Source organism: Polistes canadensis, unplaced genomic scaffold (assembly GCF_001313835.1).
Source record: "Polistes canadensis isolate GaletaPanama2010 unplaced genomic scaffold, ASM131383v1 scaffold_77, whole genome shotgun sequence".
Taxonomy (NCBI): domain Eukaryota; kingdom Metazoa; phylum Arthropoda; class Insecta; order Hymenoptera; family Vespidae; genus Polistes; species Polistes canadensis.
Window position 1 is genome coordinate 26,622 of NW_014569624.1, and position 19,996 is coordinate 46,617.

At 31.8% G+C, this 19,996-nt stretch overlaps 1 protein-coding gene across 2 annotated transcripts in view; it reads left to right on the plus strand.

The window, feature by feature from the left end:
- The window catches only part of LOC106786572 (gamma-aminobutyric acid type B receptor subunit 2), a 117,827-nt gene that overhangs the window by 17,692 nt on the left and 80,139 nt on the right, over window positions 1-19,996 (plus strand). For both annotated transcript variants that reach the window (XM_014748102.1, XM_014748103.1), the window contains exon 2: window positions 15,684-17,001. In XM_014748102.1, the coding sequence (XP_014603588.1) occupies window positions 16,684-17,001 (318 nt within the window). In that variant the 5' untranslated portion in view covers window positions 15,684-16,683. The remainder of the gene's footprint in view (window positions 1-15,683; window positions 17,002-19,996) is intronic.

Consider the following 19,996-nt stretch of genomic DNA (forward strand, 5'->3'; position numbering starts at 1 on the left):
GCCTGTATAATATGGTCCCCGCATTAAATGGAATATATCGAACTGGATGAGAGAACACAACATAAATTTTTGTCTCACGTATATTTGTTACCCCCTATGTATAATTTTGACTACAACTATCATACGTTTAATATTAAATGAACTATAAAATAAACATATAAGTGCATAATATAAAATTATTATATATTTATATATTAGAGAAATATATATATAAAACACATTTTCTAATTTGAATGCATGGAATTTTAAAAAAAGTATAATAGTATGTTGCAGAAATAGAGAAAAGTTTGAGAGAGATTAAAAGAAGAACAGACAGAGAGAATATTATTTGGAATATTGGGAAAAGTTAAAGAAGATTTCTGACGCGAGATATATAAAGAATGCTTCGTCATTTGACACCGGAACGATGTAACAGAGCGGCCAGATCGCTATCGTCTCGAAGACGTTCGAGATGATCGATACTGTCACCACTTTCTGACGGTTTATGAACGGGATAGTGAAAGAGGAAGAGAGAATATGAAAAAAAAATGAGAAAGAGAGACTCTTGCTCTCTCGCTCTCTCTCTCTCTCTCTCTCCTTCTCTCGCTTCTTTTCGATTTACCGAAGAAATGCTTTTCTGCGATAATAAAAAAAAAAAAAAAAGAAGAGAGACTCTTCTTTCGATCCGTTCGAATTTTCTTTTCGTATCCTTCTCTCCCTCGACTACTGTCTCTTTAGGCGACATGCGAGAAGTACCAAGAATATATGTCCTTTCCTATATCTTGTCAAACGAAAAAGTTATACACCAACGATATTTTTTTTCAATTGCGATCCAATTGTGTACTTATGTATAAAATTTTAGAAAAGGATTTTCGAGTTTCTAAACACAACGGGAGAAATGCAAAAGATTTTGTGTGTTATATTATTGATTTGTACTCCTTTAAAAAATCATATTTCTATACATGTAAATTGATTCTTAACTTTATAAGCGTTTGTCATCAGAAGAATCGATTTAAAAGCAGCATTTTTGTATGGTACGTCGAATAAATATTAGAAATATATTTTACATTAAAATATAAAACTACTTTAAATCTATCTTTTTAAATAATAATTATTGAAGTAAAATTTTTGAAACGACGGCAGCGATACAATTTTTATGAAATGACACGAGAAGAGAGGGAGAGATAGAATGAGATAGAACCTACAGTCGATCGATAGTTGAACGAAATTATAGAAGGTGTTAGTGTGATGTGTGTGTGTGTGTGTGTTCAGAAGGCTACATAATATTTGCAATAAATAGAATTTATTCTTTAGAAAGTCGTATAAATATAAAAGAATCAATAAAAGAATTTAAACTAACATTCACAGAGGACAATGAGCCAGTATAACAGTGAATTTCGAAGTGGACGGTACATCGAACTTATATTTCGTGTTTTTAAATATATATTTATTTCAATTAATTTTCAATCAATTATGATAATCGAATTGTAGTCTTATTAATATTTTGTCTTATTCTTACTTTAACGGGTATTAAACTGATTCTGATACTAAAAAACATTTAAATAACAATAAAAATAAATAATGACCAACCAATTGATAGACATGAAAAAACTAGACACTCACTGTATATAAATCAATTGATTATTTTCTACATGATAATATGAGTTTCACTACAGTTATTCTTTTTTGTTTTTTTAGTAATTTCTTTTTTCGTATTAACAAACTAAAATTTTCTTTTCTTTTGCATAAAACAAAATTATAATAAAAAAAAAATGTAGAACAATAAGAGGAAAAAAATGATAAGAATTACTAATACACTAATGATTAATACGAATAATACTACAATAATACTTTCTATTCTTTCACTTTGTTAATACTTTTTATTTAATTAATACTTTTCTTCAACTTATTCTTTTCGGTCTCTTCTTCTTTCTTTTTTTATATCAAATTTTGCCATATATTATCTTTTTCTCTTTTCTATCTAGCACTTATTTCTTTATTCTTTCGTTTATTCCCTATTTTCACACATTGCCACTATTTCATTTACACTTCCGATTAAGTTCAATTTGTATTTCTTGTTAGCCTTAACTAACCTGGATAAAAAACCGACGAAAAGAAAGACTACGTGGGTACCGTTTATTTGTCTTGTCTCTTAACAGATCTCGTGTCAATCAACGAAAACTAAATTGAAACCTTCTTTTACATTTATCGTTCACACATATATGCATATTCATATTATCGATTAGATATGGGACGGACAATCTGCGTAAATCGAGGGATTGGTGTATTTGTAAAAATCTGAACACGTCGACTAGGTCGAGAAAAGGTCGTTGCACGGTCATGCTCTAATCCTCCCTTTTTTTTTTTCTATCTCGTGCGCGTGCCGATCGAGCCTTTTATACAACTTTCTATTCTTCTTTACTTTCACTACTTGTTCACGCCTGAGCTGTGGGGGTTGTTCGCCGTATTCCTTTATTTTTAAGCTGACGGAAGAACGTTCCACCTACACGCAAGAATCCCTTTTCCCTTTTCTTCTCTCTTTTTCTACTTTCCTTTCAAAGAAAATGAAAATCCTCGTAATTTTACTTCTTCGTGGTTATTGTTATATTTCTTTTTTTTTTTTTTTTTTATGATAGTCTTATGTCGAAGCATATATTTTAAAAAAAAAAATTATCACAATATACGATTAAATCAAATTTTACATAAAATAATGCTATAACAACGAACATTTGCATTTATTTATGACGTTTCATTTGGAAGCAAAGAAATGAAGAAAATTGAATGATCATTCATATCATGTATTTGTTACTTTGTTAGAATAGAAATTTGAATGTTAATTAAGCAAAACTTTTGTTATGCCAACAATAAATTGTATACCTATATATATCTTTATAGAACGAATGTTATATTTCATTTTCTATCGGAACAGATATCGCGTTTTTGTCTTATTTATTTCCAATAAAATTTATTTATAATAATGCAACGTCATAATGCTGCAAATATAGCAATAGCACAAATAATAAATAACGACTTGTTGAAGCGTAAACGTAGACAAAAGTATATGCAATTTAATAGACAGATAAATACAGGGCTGTTTTCGATTACAAGATAAATTAGTTTTGTTTAATTTTGTTCGGAAAGCATGATACGTGAATTTTGAAAAAAAAAAAAATAAAATTTTCGTCGGTTTATTATTCGAATGCTTACGTTCTTCTATCAAATGGAATAATACAGCTTGTACCCATTCACGTGCATAAATAATATTTACGAATATTCCGTTTTCAATAAGCTTTATCGAGAACCGACATTCATTCATTCACATCGATATAGACGGATTATTTGTCCTATGAAGTTTTTAAACACGAATAAAATCGCGTAAATGGAGCTCGCTAGTATGAACAAAGCTATAGATAAAAGTCAACGTAAATTGAAAAAATATTGGTTTCACATATATTAACAACAAAAAAAGAAATGAAAAAATAATACAAATTCAGGGAAACCAGAATAAAGGGTAAGAATAAATAAAGTTTTCACAGCGAGTTTGTTGAGAAACGAGAACAAATTTTACTGAAAATTTTAGATCTCTCAACCGCACGATTATTCATAGCTGAACTTAAATTTGTATAAAGAAAAGATAATTGAAAATAGCCATTTTTTGTTTCAATGTTTTCCTTTCGAAATACGATTATAAAACTCTCAGAAATTCTGTTCTCTTTTTTTTTCTCTGCTTGTCCACTAAAAACAAACATAATCTCATTTACATCTTTAATATTTACACGTTTTTATAAAACATATGCATATTACTATCGATATCGTCACGCATTTTACATAGATGCACATTTAACTAACTCTAGCTAGGTTCTTCTATATTTTTCTTTCAACTTATCGGTCGACTTATCTCATACGCCAACATGCACACATCTGACTAACATAAGCTGGAATCTTCCATCCCTACAATAATATTACAATACAACCACCCTTATCTTTTTGAAGCACACATGCTCACTTGATGTTTGTCATAATACTTTCTTTCTTACCTAATTTAATCTCACAATGTGCATACAAAAAGATTTATCTCAAAACGTGATGAACTTTTACTAACATAAGAGAAAGCCAATAAAATAGGAAAAACACGTTGTTTCTATTTTGAGTTTTCCAACTATGTACGTAATCATCGTGAATTTGCCAATTGGGCAATAAGCAAGATATTGTTCTTAATCATAAAAAGTATAGTTATCTCATACAAAAGACAATCTTTCTTTTTATATATTTAGTGGAATATTCTAAAATATACAATGAAAGTGCATAAATAAAATGCACATAGAAAGTGTATATTTATATGCAAAATTGAAATAGCCAAGGAACACTTATTCCTATTTGTAGAACCGTTTTGAATTTTCTACCATATTTTTGAAACTTTACATAATAAAAAAAATTGTTTGAGTAAAGGTTATTCAATTTAATAGAAATCTATAGATCTAAATGCAAAAAATATTACCAATACCTTTCATTTACCAAAAATCTAAGAATTATGTGTTTTTCTTCCTTTAAAAGTTACCTCAAAAAAAGTGTTGCACTTTAAAAAATTAATTTTCTTGTATCATATTATTATTGCAAAAATGAACTTTATTTGAGCCTCCTATTTATACATTCACGGACATAACAATAATATATCTGTACTATCTTGAATTTCTCCAGAACAATTTAGAATTTCTATAATATAATTAATAGTATATAAATGCCACGATGCACAAGAAGAAGAAATATATATACTAAGATAATACAAGTACAGTTTTTCTCTCTCTCATTTTTTTTCAATTTTTTTTTCTCTTTCCAATTTAGATATGCAGTATTAAAAGTTTGTCCTTATCAAGCACCCTAATCGTGAACAACAAGCTGTAAGTCTCGATTTAGGGATACTGCAGGAAGCTCCAAACTCTTCTCCCACTGTCTATCTTTTTATTCCTTATTCTCTCTCTCTTTTCCTCTCTGTTTCTCTTTTTCTATAACCTAGTGGAAACTTCCTGTGGCTGAATACTTCTTGATAGACATTATCTTAATCGTGATCTCTAGATCTCGAAGGAGACTTAACCAAGTCACCCCAGTTCTCTCTCTTCCTCTTGTATTCTCTTACCTATTTTATCAGCACCCTCTACCTTCTAGGAACAAACTATTCAGCATTCTTATCGACATTCGCCTTCCGATAACGACAACTTATATTAGAAAAAGTGACAAGGAACAATATTGTCGGCAACGAGTTGTTATATACCTTGGGTGGTCAATACGTTGATCGCGATTTTTGGTTTTTGGTCGATCATACTGACAGGAGATCATTTCTGACACATTTAATGTTAAAAAAGAAAATGAAATTATAATTTTGCAAATTGATTTTTAATCTTACAAGCCAGAGAACTTAAGCAAAATTTTTGGAAATACGTCAATTTAGGAAAGTATACCAATATCATAAAATGTAGCGAATATATCTACTCTTGTTTTGGATCTCTACATATTTAATATTTAAAATTTATAAGAACTAAACAATGTTCTCTATTTATTGGTTCCCATACCGTAATGTTTTCAGATGAAAGTAAATTCAACGTTTATGGATAGGATGGAAAAAGATTTGTGCGGCGGAAACGTAATTTAGAATTATTTCAAAATGAGATATGCAAATACTTTTTTTACCCATTGAACATAGGCTACAGTATAGGACGGGTTTACTTTAAAATAAACAAGGATAAGGGTTTTATAGTATTCGAATCAATCGATACAATAGGATCGGCTACTCTTGTGCACGTTTGGTAACAAAGAAAGTCTCTATCTTTAAAATATTCTTTTAGTTTTTCCGAATATCTAAGAATATCGTAAACGATAAGGAAACTTTGTTTTTCGAATATTTTACATTGTTTAACAAATTATCTTTGAATACTCCTAACAGGACAATCATTTTTCGTTCGATTCGATTCGTTATATTCTCTCTTCTGTATTCTATAATATCCATCAAAGAGAAACTGCTTCATACAATGTATTGCAAACGGCTTAAATTGTTTCTTGCCTTTATTTTCTTATAGCTTCCTTTTATTTCGATCCATTAAATTTCACGTTTCTTTTGTGTTATCCTATCTTGCGTTATCCCTTCTTTTTCCCCTCATGTTTTTCATACCTACTCGTCCTTTTATTCTGGTGGTATGATTGATTCCGAACATTTTTCTCTTTCACGACTGTAGCTTCGAGAAACTTTAGTGAGAATATAGCAAAAAAGGATATCAGGTGAAACGAAAGAAACAGATGGGAAACACGTAAACCGAATCTCTGCTCGTCTTTTATCCAATCTTTTATCCAAATCTTTATTTCCATCTTTTTCCATCTTTTTCTTGGTAAAGAAGTATTTTCTTCGGATAAAAAAAATTTTCCACCAATTTTCTAACAAATTCGTACATTCGTACATCACTTGTATTACGTAACATCAATGTATTTTGTCCCCTCTAAAACACGTACTAACAGCGTAAAATTAAATCCACCGCGAAATCCGTTTCGATGGGACGAGGTTTAACGGGTATATGGAAGAGGAAAGAGAGAGTACATGGCGACATGTTTCGAGCAAAAACAATTTCTTGCTCAAAGAGCTATTCAGAGTTTCATCGGAAGTGACAAAGATAATAGGATTTTGATTGAATGGATGGAACTCTACACAACGTTGTTAAAGAGAATTCATATTTCCATGGGACAACTTTGAAAATACAAAAGAAAAATATAACCGAATATGTGTGTGTGTGTGTGTCACGGTTATAATTCTTAAAAATAATTTTTGCTTAAAGAAAATCAATTGTTTTCACAAAATTCTTTAAAGGTGTAATTAAAGTATTAATTGGAATTAGTTATGCAAAAAGTATACCAAATCTCTATTATCTGAAATTGAATAAGTTTGGTTTGAATATTTTAATAGAAAAAAAGAAGTAGCTTTATATTAATTGGATATTTGGTCATATTTTGTTTCATGTTGTTATTTTTAAATGTCTTTTAATGGATATTACTTATTATATATTGAATAGTATAATTAATATTATTTAAAATTTACTTTAATGTGTAAACTTACAATGGAATTATGGCTTGCTAATTTTAATGATTGTGTAACGTCAAAGTGGGTTGATATTTCGTGAAATAGAAATTACTAAATAATAAAATTTGTATTGTATTTAACTAATTTATTATTATTTGAAGATTAGAGAAGTTTTCTGCATAACTTGATCTAATTATTGTCAACAATTGATACATGCTTAAAGTATAGTATTAAAAATATGTCATTTTATTTTTGTTGAAAAAATTCTAATCAAACTAACAATAAATTACAAATACAATTTATATTCTAAAGAGAAACATAAAGAAGAAGAAGAAACGCGAATTGTTACCATTGTAAATATTCATGAATTCTTGTTGGAGAAAGATGAACCGAAGAAGAGTTGAAAAGTTTTACAATGCTGATTGTTGAGAAATCGTCAAATAGAAGGCAACAACATCTCACCGGAAGTAGATGACGAGGAGGACAACGATGAAAAGATGGCGGAAACGGATTTCTTGAGTTGTTCTCGCTCGAATACATATTCACTTTTTCTATTTTAAATCAAGAAAAAAAGAGAAAGAGAGAGAAGTAACCCTCAGGCTAACGATGTCTTCAGACACGGGACATTCTCCTTGAGTCCTTTAACAATCCTCGAGAAAATATCGAGCAACGCTGGTTTTAATCTCCTGTTGCTTCTATCAGAACAAATGAAATAACACGTATTAATCTTATTCGTTGTCGTCTTCGTGGAAATCGAACGATCTTATACTAACTGTTCTTCAATTTTCATGAAGATTAATTCATAAGAGACTCTATCATTTTTACTTTTCAGTCAAAGAAATTTGCGAAGTACGTTTTTAAATAATCCTTCAGAGAGAAATAGAGAGAGAGAGAAAGTTTGAACTTTGAAACCATTCAAAAAGGATTATTTTGCACACAGTAATGGTCCAGCTCGAAACATTTTCCGAGTCCAATCGTTCATTCAAGACTTTGTTTGAAACTTTTAGTGTCCGTGAAAATCGATTGGAAGTGTATTATATTTACATATAAATAGGGAGGTCGAATATTCTAGTATGCATGCGTTTGGGGTTTTTTTTTATCTATCAAAGTAAAAAGAGGAAGAAGAAAATTGAGCATTGACTACAATTCGATAATTTCGAATTGATACTTAAGTTTGTTTATGGATATGTATTTGTAAACTTATGTTGAAAAGAAGACAATTCTTTTGAAGTTTTCTTGTAGAATATGCTAATGTTATGAAAAGGATTTAAAAATGAGGTTAGTCGGTTAGTACAATAGATATATTTCTACTATAGAAAAGAAGATGTAATGCTCTTTCTAACGGTCATAGGAGCTAGAATATTTAAACATTTTACTTACTTTTTTTTTAAAAACAAGATTTATTTCAAATATCAATATATATAAATGTGATTTAAATATTTATATATTTAAATATAATTATAAAATATAAATAAAATTTCTGCACAACACTCTTTTTGTTTTCAAAAATTCCGTATGTCCAAGGATTAATGCCAATGTCTTAAAGCAATAATTTAACATTTGTAAAGGAAAACAAATCATATAAATATTAAATAGACTATTTTTGACTCTAAACAATCATGAAATGCAATGGCCGAAATTGAGAACCACTGAACTGATGACAAGTCGAGAAAAGAACATTATTCACGAAGGTGCAAACAAGAGGTTGTTAAAGAGATAGGATCTGCTGGAGGAGAGTCTTTCTCGTTCTGATAATAGAAAAGAAAAAGAGTCTAAAGATGGTAGTGGTAAGGATGGCAAAAGAAGAATGGAAGAAACAAAAAGTTGAAATTGAAAGCTGGAGAGTAATGAAGAAGCGTGACGAAGCTTGGATGGAGAAAATAGGGTAGCAGCAGAGTTTCCATGTCTTTCTTGATAAGAAAAATGAGAAAATCAAGGAGAAATGAAATTACCTAACGAAATTTCCGCGTAAGATGGAAGAACAGTAACGGCAGTAGGAACATTAAAACTTCGGGGATTGCAAAGTGCTATTAGATCACTACTTTAGCGAGCCGTCATAAAAGATAGAAATAAAAGCAATGCTACTACTGATCCTTGTAGTAGTAGATGAACTGATGGCGATACTCGGATAATGAAAAAAAGTAGGTTAGATAAAGAAAGTGCGATTTACGTATTTAGAGTTCATGTATTGTTCTATCCAAATTTTTTGAAGGATCAATTAATATTTGCAATACGATAAAGTTCAGTAACTGATGGTACATATGCAAATAATGAAGAAAAACATTTTAATTGTTGACGTCTGAGACTTTATATAAATGACGATCTACAATGATGTCACGAAAACGTTTTGATTTGTGTCCATTTGCTGACTCATTTGTAGGGCTAACAAATGGACTCTACTCTAAACGCCACAAACCCTATCTTCCTATTTATATTTATATCGTATTCCATTTCAGTCACTGCGATAAATATGTTGAATTTGTGACGTCTACAGGTGGTGCAATAAATGGGATTATCACAGATCGAATGCTCTCACGAAACGGATACTGAGTTGTGTTCGTATGCGGCCGAATATGTCTCAATGCTCAGTAAACATATTTAAGATTCTTTAAATATGAACATTCTACTACTTTGAGAAAAATAGACAGAAGAGAATGAAAAGAATTAATGGAGTAACTCACGCAAAAATTTATAGACAAGAAAAGGAATAATCCTTCCTACATAAATATAACTTTTAAAACAAAATACCGAAATTGTTTTAAAGATCGAGCATTTAAAGTTTTATTCATCTCAAGGATTATCGATTGCATAAAATATTCAAACGAAGAATCAAGAACAGTTCTGTCTTAGTGACGAAACGAAACATATGACCTTTGTTTTGCTACGGTTTTGTTAAAAATTGTTACAAAAAAAGCATAATTTTTAAGTGAGATAGAAAGAGAGAAGAAAAATAACTATTTCAGGATCATCAAAATATTGTAAAGTAAGTTGAATGGGAGTTTAGTATGGTGATGAAGAGATTGAAGATAAGTGAAAGATAGGTGGAAGATAGGTGGGAGGTGAAATGTAAAAAAGAACGATGCGAAAAAGAGAAAGATGGCGGATGGATTAGGTGGGGGGAAGGAAAGAGGAATTTTGCGATCGAGTCAAAGCTCTTTTCCATGCAAAGGACCGGCAATGAAGTAGAGCGAGTAATCGAACGGGAAAGCTTCGGAAGTTTATTTTATTTTTTGCATACCCGTGAAATCTTATACTATTATTCGGAATTGTTTTTCTAACTTTTCCATCGACTGCTATTAAAAATATACCGAAAATTGAAAAGATAAAAACTTTTACTCAAGTCTTGTGGTTCGAAGCACGTCCATTGAGCTTTTCAAAAGATACCTCTACAATTTGTATTTGTTCATATTTTTAATTACTTGTTTCTTATTAAAAGGATTGGATAACACCCTAATCGATACAATTATTGAAAGCTAGTTTACAAATTTTACCGATTTTATTTACATCGATTCCTGTTTCTTTTGGTCCTTTTAATACAGTTACTTATATATATATATATACATATGTATATACTGTACAGAATATTGCAGTGTTCATGCAATTTGAATAAATTGGATCGCAAACAGCAGAGAAATGGTTTTAGTATGAGATACTACTTATTCTTCCTGAGAGGATATTTTGGACAATGATAGGAGAAATTTCAAATGCAACAACTTTCAACTACACGTTATCAGAGAATACTGATGATATTATTTCCTAGTATTAGCATATGCACGCTCTCAACGAAACTTTGACGTTCTTCCATACGACACAATAGGGTATATTCCATCACCTTTAACGATCTCTAATGTTCCTTTCTCTGACTGTCGTTCTCTCTCTCTCTCTCTTTTCCTCTACAGGATAGTGGTGATCATCAGTTGGCCGCAGTTCTACCCTCATAGAGTTTCATGACGAAATTCTCGAGTGCGCAGACGTTGGCCATGCATGCAGTGGAATCTATTGGGGAGATTAAAGTTCGCATTTTGTCTCCGTCTCTCTTTATCTCTGTTTACTTCTATCTGTCTCTTTCTCTCTTTCCTGCGTAAAGTAGCCTCTACTACTGCTTCTCCCACAGCCATGGCTTCCAGCAATGAGATTAAATAATTTAGAAAGTCGATTGAAAATCCTACAAGCATAAAGTTAGACCTAATGAATTTTAATGCGTTTAAACGAAGAAAATGAACGTTATTTAAACAGCTCTGCACGATGATAGTCTTTCGTCAATAAGTTATTCATTCAGCGAGGAATAATAACTTATATTTTTATAAGGGAATTCATTATATATTTTATTTTTTTTCGAATATTAAATTTTATAAAAGTTAGACGATAAAAGAATACGATTATTCGATCTATGTTTTATGAAACTTTATAAACAGTGTGGATACAATTTTGAAAATTCTTTTGGAATTTTTTAAGGAAAGAAAGGAGAAAAAAAATTGAAAACATTTAGAAAAAGAGAGAATCTTGAAGAAATAAAAAAGTTTTCTCGTCCGCCGTTCCTGTATATGATTATTATACATAGTGTTGGTTCTAGCAAATAACAAAGGTTCCCACAAAAAATAAAACTATACAACAGTGGAAATATAGTAAAAGAACATATCTTCCTTTTTCAATAACAACGAAATTTAATGATAAAGTTAGCAACAAAATTATTCGATAAAAGTTGCTTGAGATTTCCTGATACGGTAGATAATGATTTAGAAAGATATCTTTTTTTGAATAGTAATTTGAAAATTGAAGATAAACAAGCAAATACATCCGATAAATTTAGCTGCTCTTAAACGACTGTCAATAAATTTGTTTAACATTAGACGTAAAATTGATTACAATGGTTGCAGAAGAAAATAGAGACCGATTAAGGAAGAATAAGAAGATTATTACTTCTCACCGTTATAGTTCAACTACATATACATCTACGCTGTATATTGCGAAGCTTTGCTAAATACAGCTTTCTCTGTTGTATTTATAAAAGAGTTAATAAATGTCGGAGTTAAAGTAAGAAAGTTTACGGACTCGCCAAATGAAAGTTATTAGCCACAAGTTAGTATACCGTACTAAACATGCGCCTCACAATGCAAACTCCTTGTAAGTATGTTCAGACTGTTCTCTTTCTCTCTCTTCCACCAGATACACATTGACTGTTCCCTTCGTGTCGGTTAACTGTTTACCAGGGGGGTGCGAGTTAAAGGAATCAATCTTCTTTCTTTTCTTTCTATAATGTAAAATCTTATAGTTAAAGTACGTCGATAAATTCAAGGATAACACATATTATGACGTCTTACTATTTTCAAGGTATTCTTTTCTGCAAATAGAAGTTAAACTATAAATATCTATTGAATAATAATATCAATGTGATAAGCAATCAAACAATCATGTAACTGGACAATTGTTATACGTCAGTTTACAATAAAAAATCAATGCAATGAAGACTATTTGGGAATTCTCAAGATATAGAAAAGTAGGGAACAAGAGAATTTATTCAAAAGTTATAACTTTCAAATGAAAATCATTAAACATTATTAAATGTTAACATCAACCTCGTCATTTCTATATTACGATCTATTTCCTTCGTCTTGGTATTTCTAAATCTCCGATTCTTCTCTCTCGAAATAAAAGAAATCAACTTTCTTGCTACCTCGTAAATAAGCAAAGTCTCCATTGATCGAGGCTTGTATACGAACCGAAGAAACGCGATAACATGATCGATTCTACAGTGTCGAGCTGCTTGTTTGCTGGGGATAGATTCACGTTAAGAAAAGAAATGTCACTGTTCTTGTTGTCGTTTATCTGCTGGTAACCCGTAGATTTGTACTACTGACTGGACTATTAGTTACCTTATCACTTATGCTATTTATATTCTTATATATACCTATATGCAGGGTATTATATATACAGTGTGGTCGACTGAAGTGTTACATACTTTGAAAGTGAAACTTTTAAGGCGACTGTAACGAAAAAATTTAATGAAATGACATGAAAAGAGAGAGATACAGAGAATAGGATAGAAGTAACAGTTGATCGTCTGTTTAACGAAATTATAGAAGGTTCTTATAATTCAATAAAATTTATTTGAGAAATTTATTGTTATCTAATGTAAACATTTTTCACGTCGATGATTTTAAAGATTTCGATAGAAATAGTTAATAACACCTTACAGTGGCCACCTTATACATCTACACCATCAATATACGTGTTCCGAGTGATAGCGTGTGGCAACCGATATAACCAGCTCTGTTTCTCTACAGTAGTGTAAGGCCAAAGAATTATGTTACCGTGCCAAGGCCTCACCTTGGAACAGCACAGCCATCTATGAATACTGTATGAGATGTTATTACTTTGATTCTCTTCGATCATATCGTCAACTCGTTTTACTGCTTACTAGTATAAGGAGAACCCATTGGCGTAAAGAGTCGATCATCAAACCCCMCCCCCCCCCCCAAAGGGATAATCTTAAAAGATTAGAAAGTGTGTTTTTGAAGTACTATGTGTACTTCGATTAGCATCGTTCTTCGTGTCTTCTTTCAATTATTTCTTTGATTAGATCGTCAAAGTTACCTGGGATATTTCTTCCCCTTTTTGTTTCATTCGATTGTACCATAGTATTATTTCGTGACGGCCTATCGACCTGTTTTAAGGTATACATATAGTATCATATATACATATACGGTTCTTTATAAGTGCCAGAGAAGGAAGAAAAATATGAGATGGTGGAAACGGGGATAAAGATATAAAAGGAGACCAAGATAGGATAAAAATGTAAAACTGTTTGGAATATAAACAGTGGGCCACTAGAATATGAGTTTCGTTCACTCTCTTTCTCCGTGAATACTATTTACCTATGGTAAACTTTTTCTACCATTACTATTGCGATCGTTATTATCATCCACCAACTGTTTATGTAACTCAATGGAAGTTTCTGAACTATTTTCAATATTCTCAGGATATTAATTTTCTAACTTTTATGTTAGATTTTATTCGTATCGATATCGATGGGTCTGAATATTGTAAATGATCTAGGTGTTTTATTTTGGAATAACGAGACCTGTGTTATATCATATATAAAAAAAAAATGTCGAATGAAAAAAATCTGAAGGAATGCATAAGGGCTGATTTAGCCGGACAGGTCGAAAAGGGACGCTCGAAACCAATGGGATATTTCCTCCCCTCCCATAACACCTTTTTTAGGAGTAAATCCTGTTTCCTTCTCCAAAAGGATCCTGAACCACATCCCACATATATAAGAGAGAATATTACAATTATTAAAAAAATATCACAATCATTGGGAGTGTATTATTATTATTATTATTGGAAAGCGTATTATTATTGTTAAAGAATATTTGATATGAGAAAAACGGTTTTTATATTGAGGAGGTTTATCGTTATTGGGAAGCTCTTAATTGGGGTTAATATTCAGCGATTTTCTATATTGCGTGGGAATATTATCGAGCGGTTTTTATTAGGCCAATTATTATTTAGAATCAGAGTAAAATGTAAAAAGTTTTCTTTTGTAGTGTCTTAATAAATAAAAGTTATTTTATTTTCACAATTATATAATTATTTACATAATCAACGAATTTATCTGGTAAAAACAAGTATCGAACGGGTTTTCATGTTGTAAGAGAATGTTATCAAGCACGCTGCTGCTAATGCTGCTATTGTAATTGGGTACTCAAAGTCTAGGGGTTTCGAATACTTGACATTACGATCACCCTATAGTTCATAGACTGTGGAGTGTCTCTGTGATAAGTACGAGAACTCTTATACTCCTTGGGTAACTTTTCTGGGATATTAAACTCTATATCTTTTTGCTGTATCTACATCGACTTCGCTCGCAAAAGAAAAGCTTTTATTGTTTTCTCTTATAGACGAGATCTTCACATTCTACCCACGTCTCTGATATGATAATTTATCGATGGCGCAGCAAAAGATAGACCGATCTTCTATTTTTCCTTTTACGTCACCCGCTCTCTTTAAAACTTCTTGTTATTCGATCGTTAACTCGATCACTGATACGGATATTAATTGGTCGCTAAGCATACGCTTTTTATCGTCGTCGATTCATGTTTTTTACCTTAATATGAACGTTTTATCAAGCGAAAAGATTGGAGAAAAATTGTACGATAATGTTGAGTTTTATACGTAACATTCACAGTGACTCGTTTTAATATTTAGAAACCGTAGCTTTTTTTAAATATGATTACACAGTACATTTATTTAAAGTGGAGTATTTTTATTACCAAATAGCATACTTTTATGAGATATCAAAAACATAGGTTTTATTTATTTAATTAACATAATTATCTATATAGCATAACAAAAGTAAAACAATGCTTACTTTCAGTGTCACAAGAACATTCGAAAATGCTTTATCTTTTGTTGCTTATTTGCTCTAAAAAATTAGGTTATTTGCTCAGAAATTTTATTTTCAAATATAGTCGTGTTAAAACACTCAATCGAAGATCATAAATCAGTTTACATTAAAAATTACAGATGTACATATATACTATATATAAGCGAAAATAAATAGCCATGGTGTTCATTAAAGTGAGTCATTCTATATGGAAATTTTCAATAACCGCATTCAAAATGCTTATCAATTTTTCAGATACGTACGAAGACAGCCGGAGGAAAGGCCAAAGTGGACTTAGTTCATCGCGATAATGAAGTATTTAAAGAAAAAAGGAAGAAACGAAAGCATAGAATAAGAAAATTAAACAAATAAGGGAAGGAAAAGAAAGACAAGTAGAGAATTGTTAGAAGAAATCACCATGAGTCACGATATTTTCAAAAATGTTTTTGCATTGGTAACAATATCGGCAATTATTATGAAATAAACTACGTGAAACTTTTTTGGCAACGAACCACTGAAGCTTATGTAACTCTCACGAGAGAAAACATGATTTCACGATGCGGATTCACCCATAGAAAAAAAGAAATATTCGCAGATTTGGAGAAATGTGTTTACATCAGTGAATAATAAAAACACAACACCAAGCAGTCAGCACTCTTTTCAACAATTAATCGTTAAAAGAAATAAGAGAAAAAATAGAAGTAGAGAAAAAAAAGAATGATAAACGCGTGGAATATTGGCTTAAGGACTTGTGTTGCGTTTATTAAATTTTCATGGTAAACAGAAAGTGACCGTTCGTGTTAATATTGTGTAAAGTGATCGATCTATATGCGCGTTTCACGAATAAATAAAGTGGAAGTAAAGAAACGAAAAAATTCTAAATTTTTTCCTTTAGGGATTGCAGAAGTGTGTCAGGGAAACTAAAGATCCGTCTGTAGTGTTTGGCAATTGATGTAGACACGGAATGTGGAAGTTCCGGTTGGCGTATCGGCAAAGAGACGAGGAATACGTTCGATGGTCGAAGTTAGATGTGCGGTTGAATGCGTCCCTTTGTTCGAACTCGGAAGAGAAGATCGTGTCTCGCGTTTGGCGTACAGTGGATGCTACGTGATACTCGAAAAAAGGGCATACGACAGTACGTCGTGTTGGTTCGCTTTCGTGTAGTTACAGTGACGCGACACGTGTTCGATGTTAAAGTTGAGGTGAAAAAAATTTCACTCGGAAGTCGCGAATTGGTGGTCGCGAGTATTTCAAGATGGCGACTGGTATCATCGTTACATCCGCAGGACGCCGACAACGTTGGCGTCATTTACTGGTCCGCGCGCATCTCTTTGCCGCCATTTTGTGGCTCGACGCCATCTTGACGTGCAGTGGGCAGAAACCGATCAACCTCGGTGGTGTTAAGAAACGTGATGTCTACATTGCCGGTTTTTTTCCATACGGGAATCACGTACCGGAATGTCACCTGGGCCGTGGTGTCATGCCTTCTGTCAAACTCGCCGTCGATCACATCAACGAAAATCAAACAGTTTTAAGAAATTATCGGCTACATATGTGGTGGAACGATACAGAGGTAATGTTTCTTCCCATTTCTTTTTAAGTTTTTCTATTGACGACATTGTTTATTAACTATTTCATTTCTTTCTTTCTTATTCTTTTTTAGTTTTTTAAATTATTCTCTTGATTTTCAAATTGGGATTAAAATGTCCCACATGACTTAGTGTTAATGTGTTTAATTACAACTCAAACATTCCGCTAGCGTACTTATTATTTCAACGTTTCGCTTAAGCGCATAGCGATGTTTGATGTTTAGTCAGCGATATTATTCATTCGGGTCATCGTGGGTTATTGACCTCGGAATACTCTGACCCATAACGTAAAACGCATTATTGTAACACCGCCGTAAACTATATTGATCGGTTAATTGCTCGAAAAAACAGGCATATTCATAATTTGAAGAACGCAGCATCGCTTCCTTTCGCTTGTTAACTCTGTGCGAAAATCGATACTACCTAGGCCGCGAGAGAATAAGAGATTTTAAATAACGTGTTCTGATTGTTCCGAGTTTTCTTGTCATCAAAGGAATATCCCTAGCGAATTATCTTTAAAAGTACTAAGAAAAATCGTTTGCATAAAGTGAATGACGCCTCTCTGATGGTATATATCATTCTTGTCATCAATTTTTTCTTCTGTTTTACTTTTTTCTCGGGATTTTTTTTTTCTTTCTTTCTTTCACAACTCGCCTCATTAATTCAGGTCTATATTGAAGTAGATAGCGCTGCAAGCATTTCCTGGAAGAAAAGAACTTGCGTTAATAATAACTTATTAGAGAAACTATTCTAGGAGGTGTAATTCTCTTCCATTAGTCTTTTAGAATAAGAAAGGGAATATATAACCTAGGCACTTCGGCGAAAACTTTAGCAAGAGAATCGTGACTCTAATTTCGACACCGACGAGAGAACGATCATAATTATTATAGTAATATAAAGAGAAAGACCACTATCATCATTTACACATAGTATAACGATCAATGAATCGTAACGGCGCTTGCTACTGCTTTATTGTCTCAATTGTATGAGTTGTAACTGAAGTACGCGTTGTATATAGGTCTCGTGTTCAGTCCACCGAAAGATACGCAATATCCTGGCACCGGACGGTGCTTTATATTCACGAACAATTATATCATTCGGTACCATGCCAACGCGGTTTCGAAATACCAGTAAGTTTTCCGTGTCTCGATCGACGAATTTTTTAAGGGAACGATTAAGCTAAACATATCTCTACTTAAGCTTTAGCTTGATTTTAAATTTTGAGTGATCAATCAATTTTTTTAAATTAAATGAATATTTTGAAGAATGTGTGGCTCTAAATTTGATTCTTATTTAACAGAAATGTGTTACAAAATAGATCCTGATTTTTAATTAATTAAAATATTTTATAAATTCAACACGTTATATTAAATACCATTTATCTACTAATTTTTCGAAACTATATATAATTATTATAATTTCGATTGTACAATGTACAAGGAATGCCATATTCTATATACGAATGCATCGATTCTTTTTTTTCTCGGTGTAATATAAATATAATTTTGACTGTTGTATTATCAAACTTAAATATGATAGAAAGTTCCAAGTTTAAATTCACACAAATACGATTTACATTCCAAGCTATTAAGGATTGATACACAAATGATTAATTTTTATTACAATTAATGAATAGAACTTTGTGAATCTATGGTAAGCAAATATTATACGTTCAAGATAGATCTCTCTTCTCTAGTACAAACATGGGATAGCAATTATCAATATTTGCATATTCAGAGAATGCGTTATTCCTATTGGTAAAAGGCACTGTAACGTGAGAATACGTATCCTTATAATATTATTGGTTTGTCTCTCTATTATGTGGCATATTAAAGCAAATTTTTATTGTATGACTGGTCAATATCTTCGAGGTACTTCAAAAAAACTTTTAAACATCCGACAGAAAAAGAATTTGTTCTCATTGATAATGAGTTTGTATCTAAGATGATTCGGTAAATGTTAAAAGCGAGCATGACCTTGTCTGAAAAGAAGAAAGAATGAAAGGAACAGAGAGGAAAGGGTAAGCTTCGATCGGTGTCTAATTATTTTTGCAAATGTAACAGAGTCAGTTTCGTGGTGATATCGTCGATAGTGACATTCACGTTGAGGGTTGAGGCTAAAGGAAAATGATGGTCGTTGATTTTTGCGGTTGGTAGACCGTTATATAGCGAGTTTACTCGGCAGATCGATATTGTACAGCCACTGAGTCAAGGTGAGCTTTTTCTCTCTCTTTCTCTCTCTTTCTTTCTCTCTATCTATCTATAACTCTATTTCTCTCCCTCTTTTTCGCTTTAAGTCTTAAGCTTTGAGTTTCAAGTATAACCAAGAAAGTAAGCCATCGTGAAATGGATAAGCAAGAAGAAGAGAAAGTATTAACGGCACGGTAGCCAGTGGTGTTCGGGTTGACCGTCAGAACAGCACGTAGAACCGCGTGTGCTTACATAGACTCTTTGTATAATTTAATGCCAAGGATGCCCTGGACGATGGAGACGGCAATATACTCCGTGACATTATTATTGGTCGACGGTTGTTCGCCGGTGCGGCTTGTGATTATCCATGGATCGATTAAATCGAGCGTGACCCTGTCCTCTTACCCTCCATATGATGCCTACTTAACGTCGTACATACATTTTTCTATGCGATCTTGAATAAGGTTTTACTTGTAATAGATATGCTCATCAGTTTATTTCTATCTTTATCTTTGTTTAATCATTATCATATATCATGTATAATATATTATACATTTATAAGCGCGCGTTTTATAAAATAAACCATAAAAATATTTTAACGATTATTTTTGTAATACTGCGTGCTCATCATTATTAAACGAAAGTTTTTTTTTTTGTAAATCTTTTTATAATTGGAATAAGCTGCAAAGTTAAAAAGGAAATATTTTTATTACGATCGAAATTTATGAAAATAACGAGTATGGATTAAATTATTACTAATTACATTTTCTCTGTGTATGAACTGGTTTAT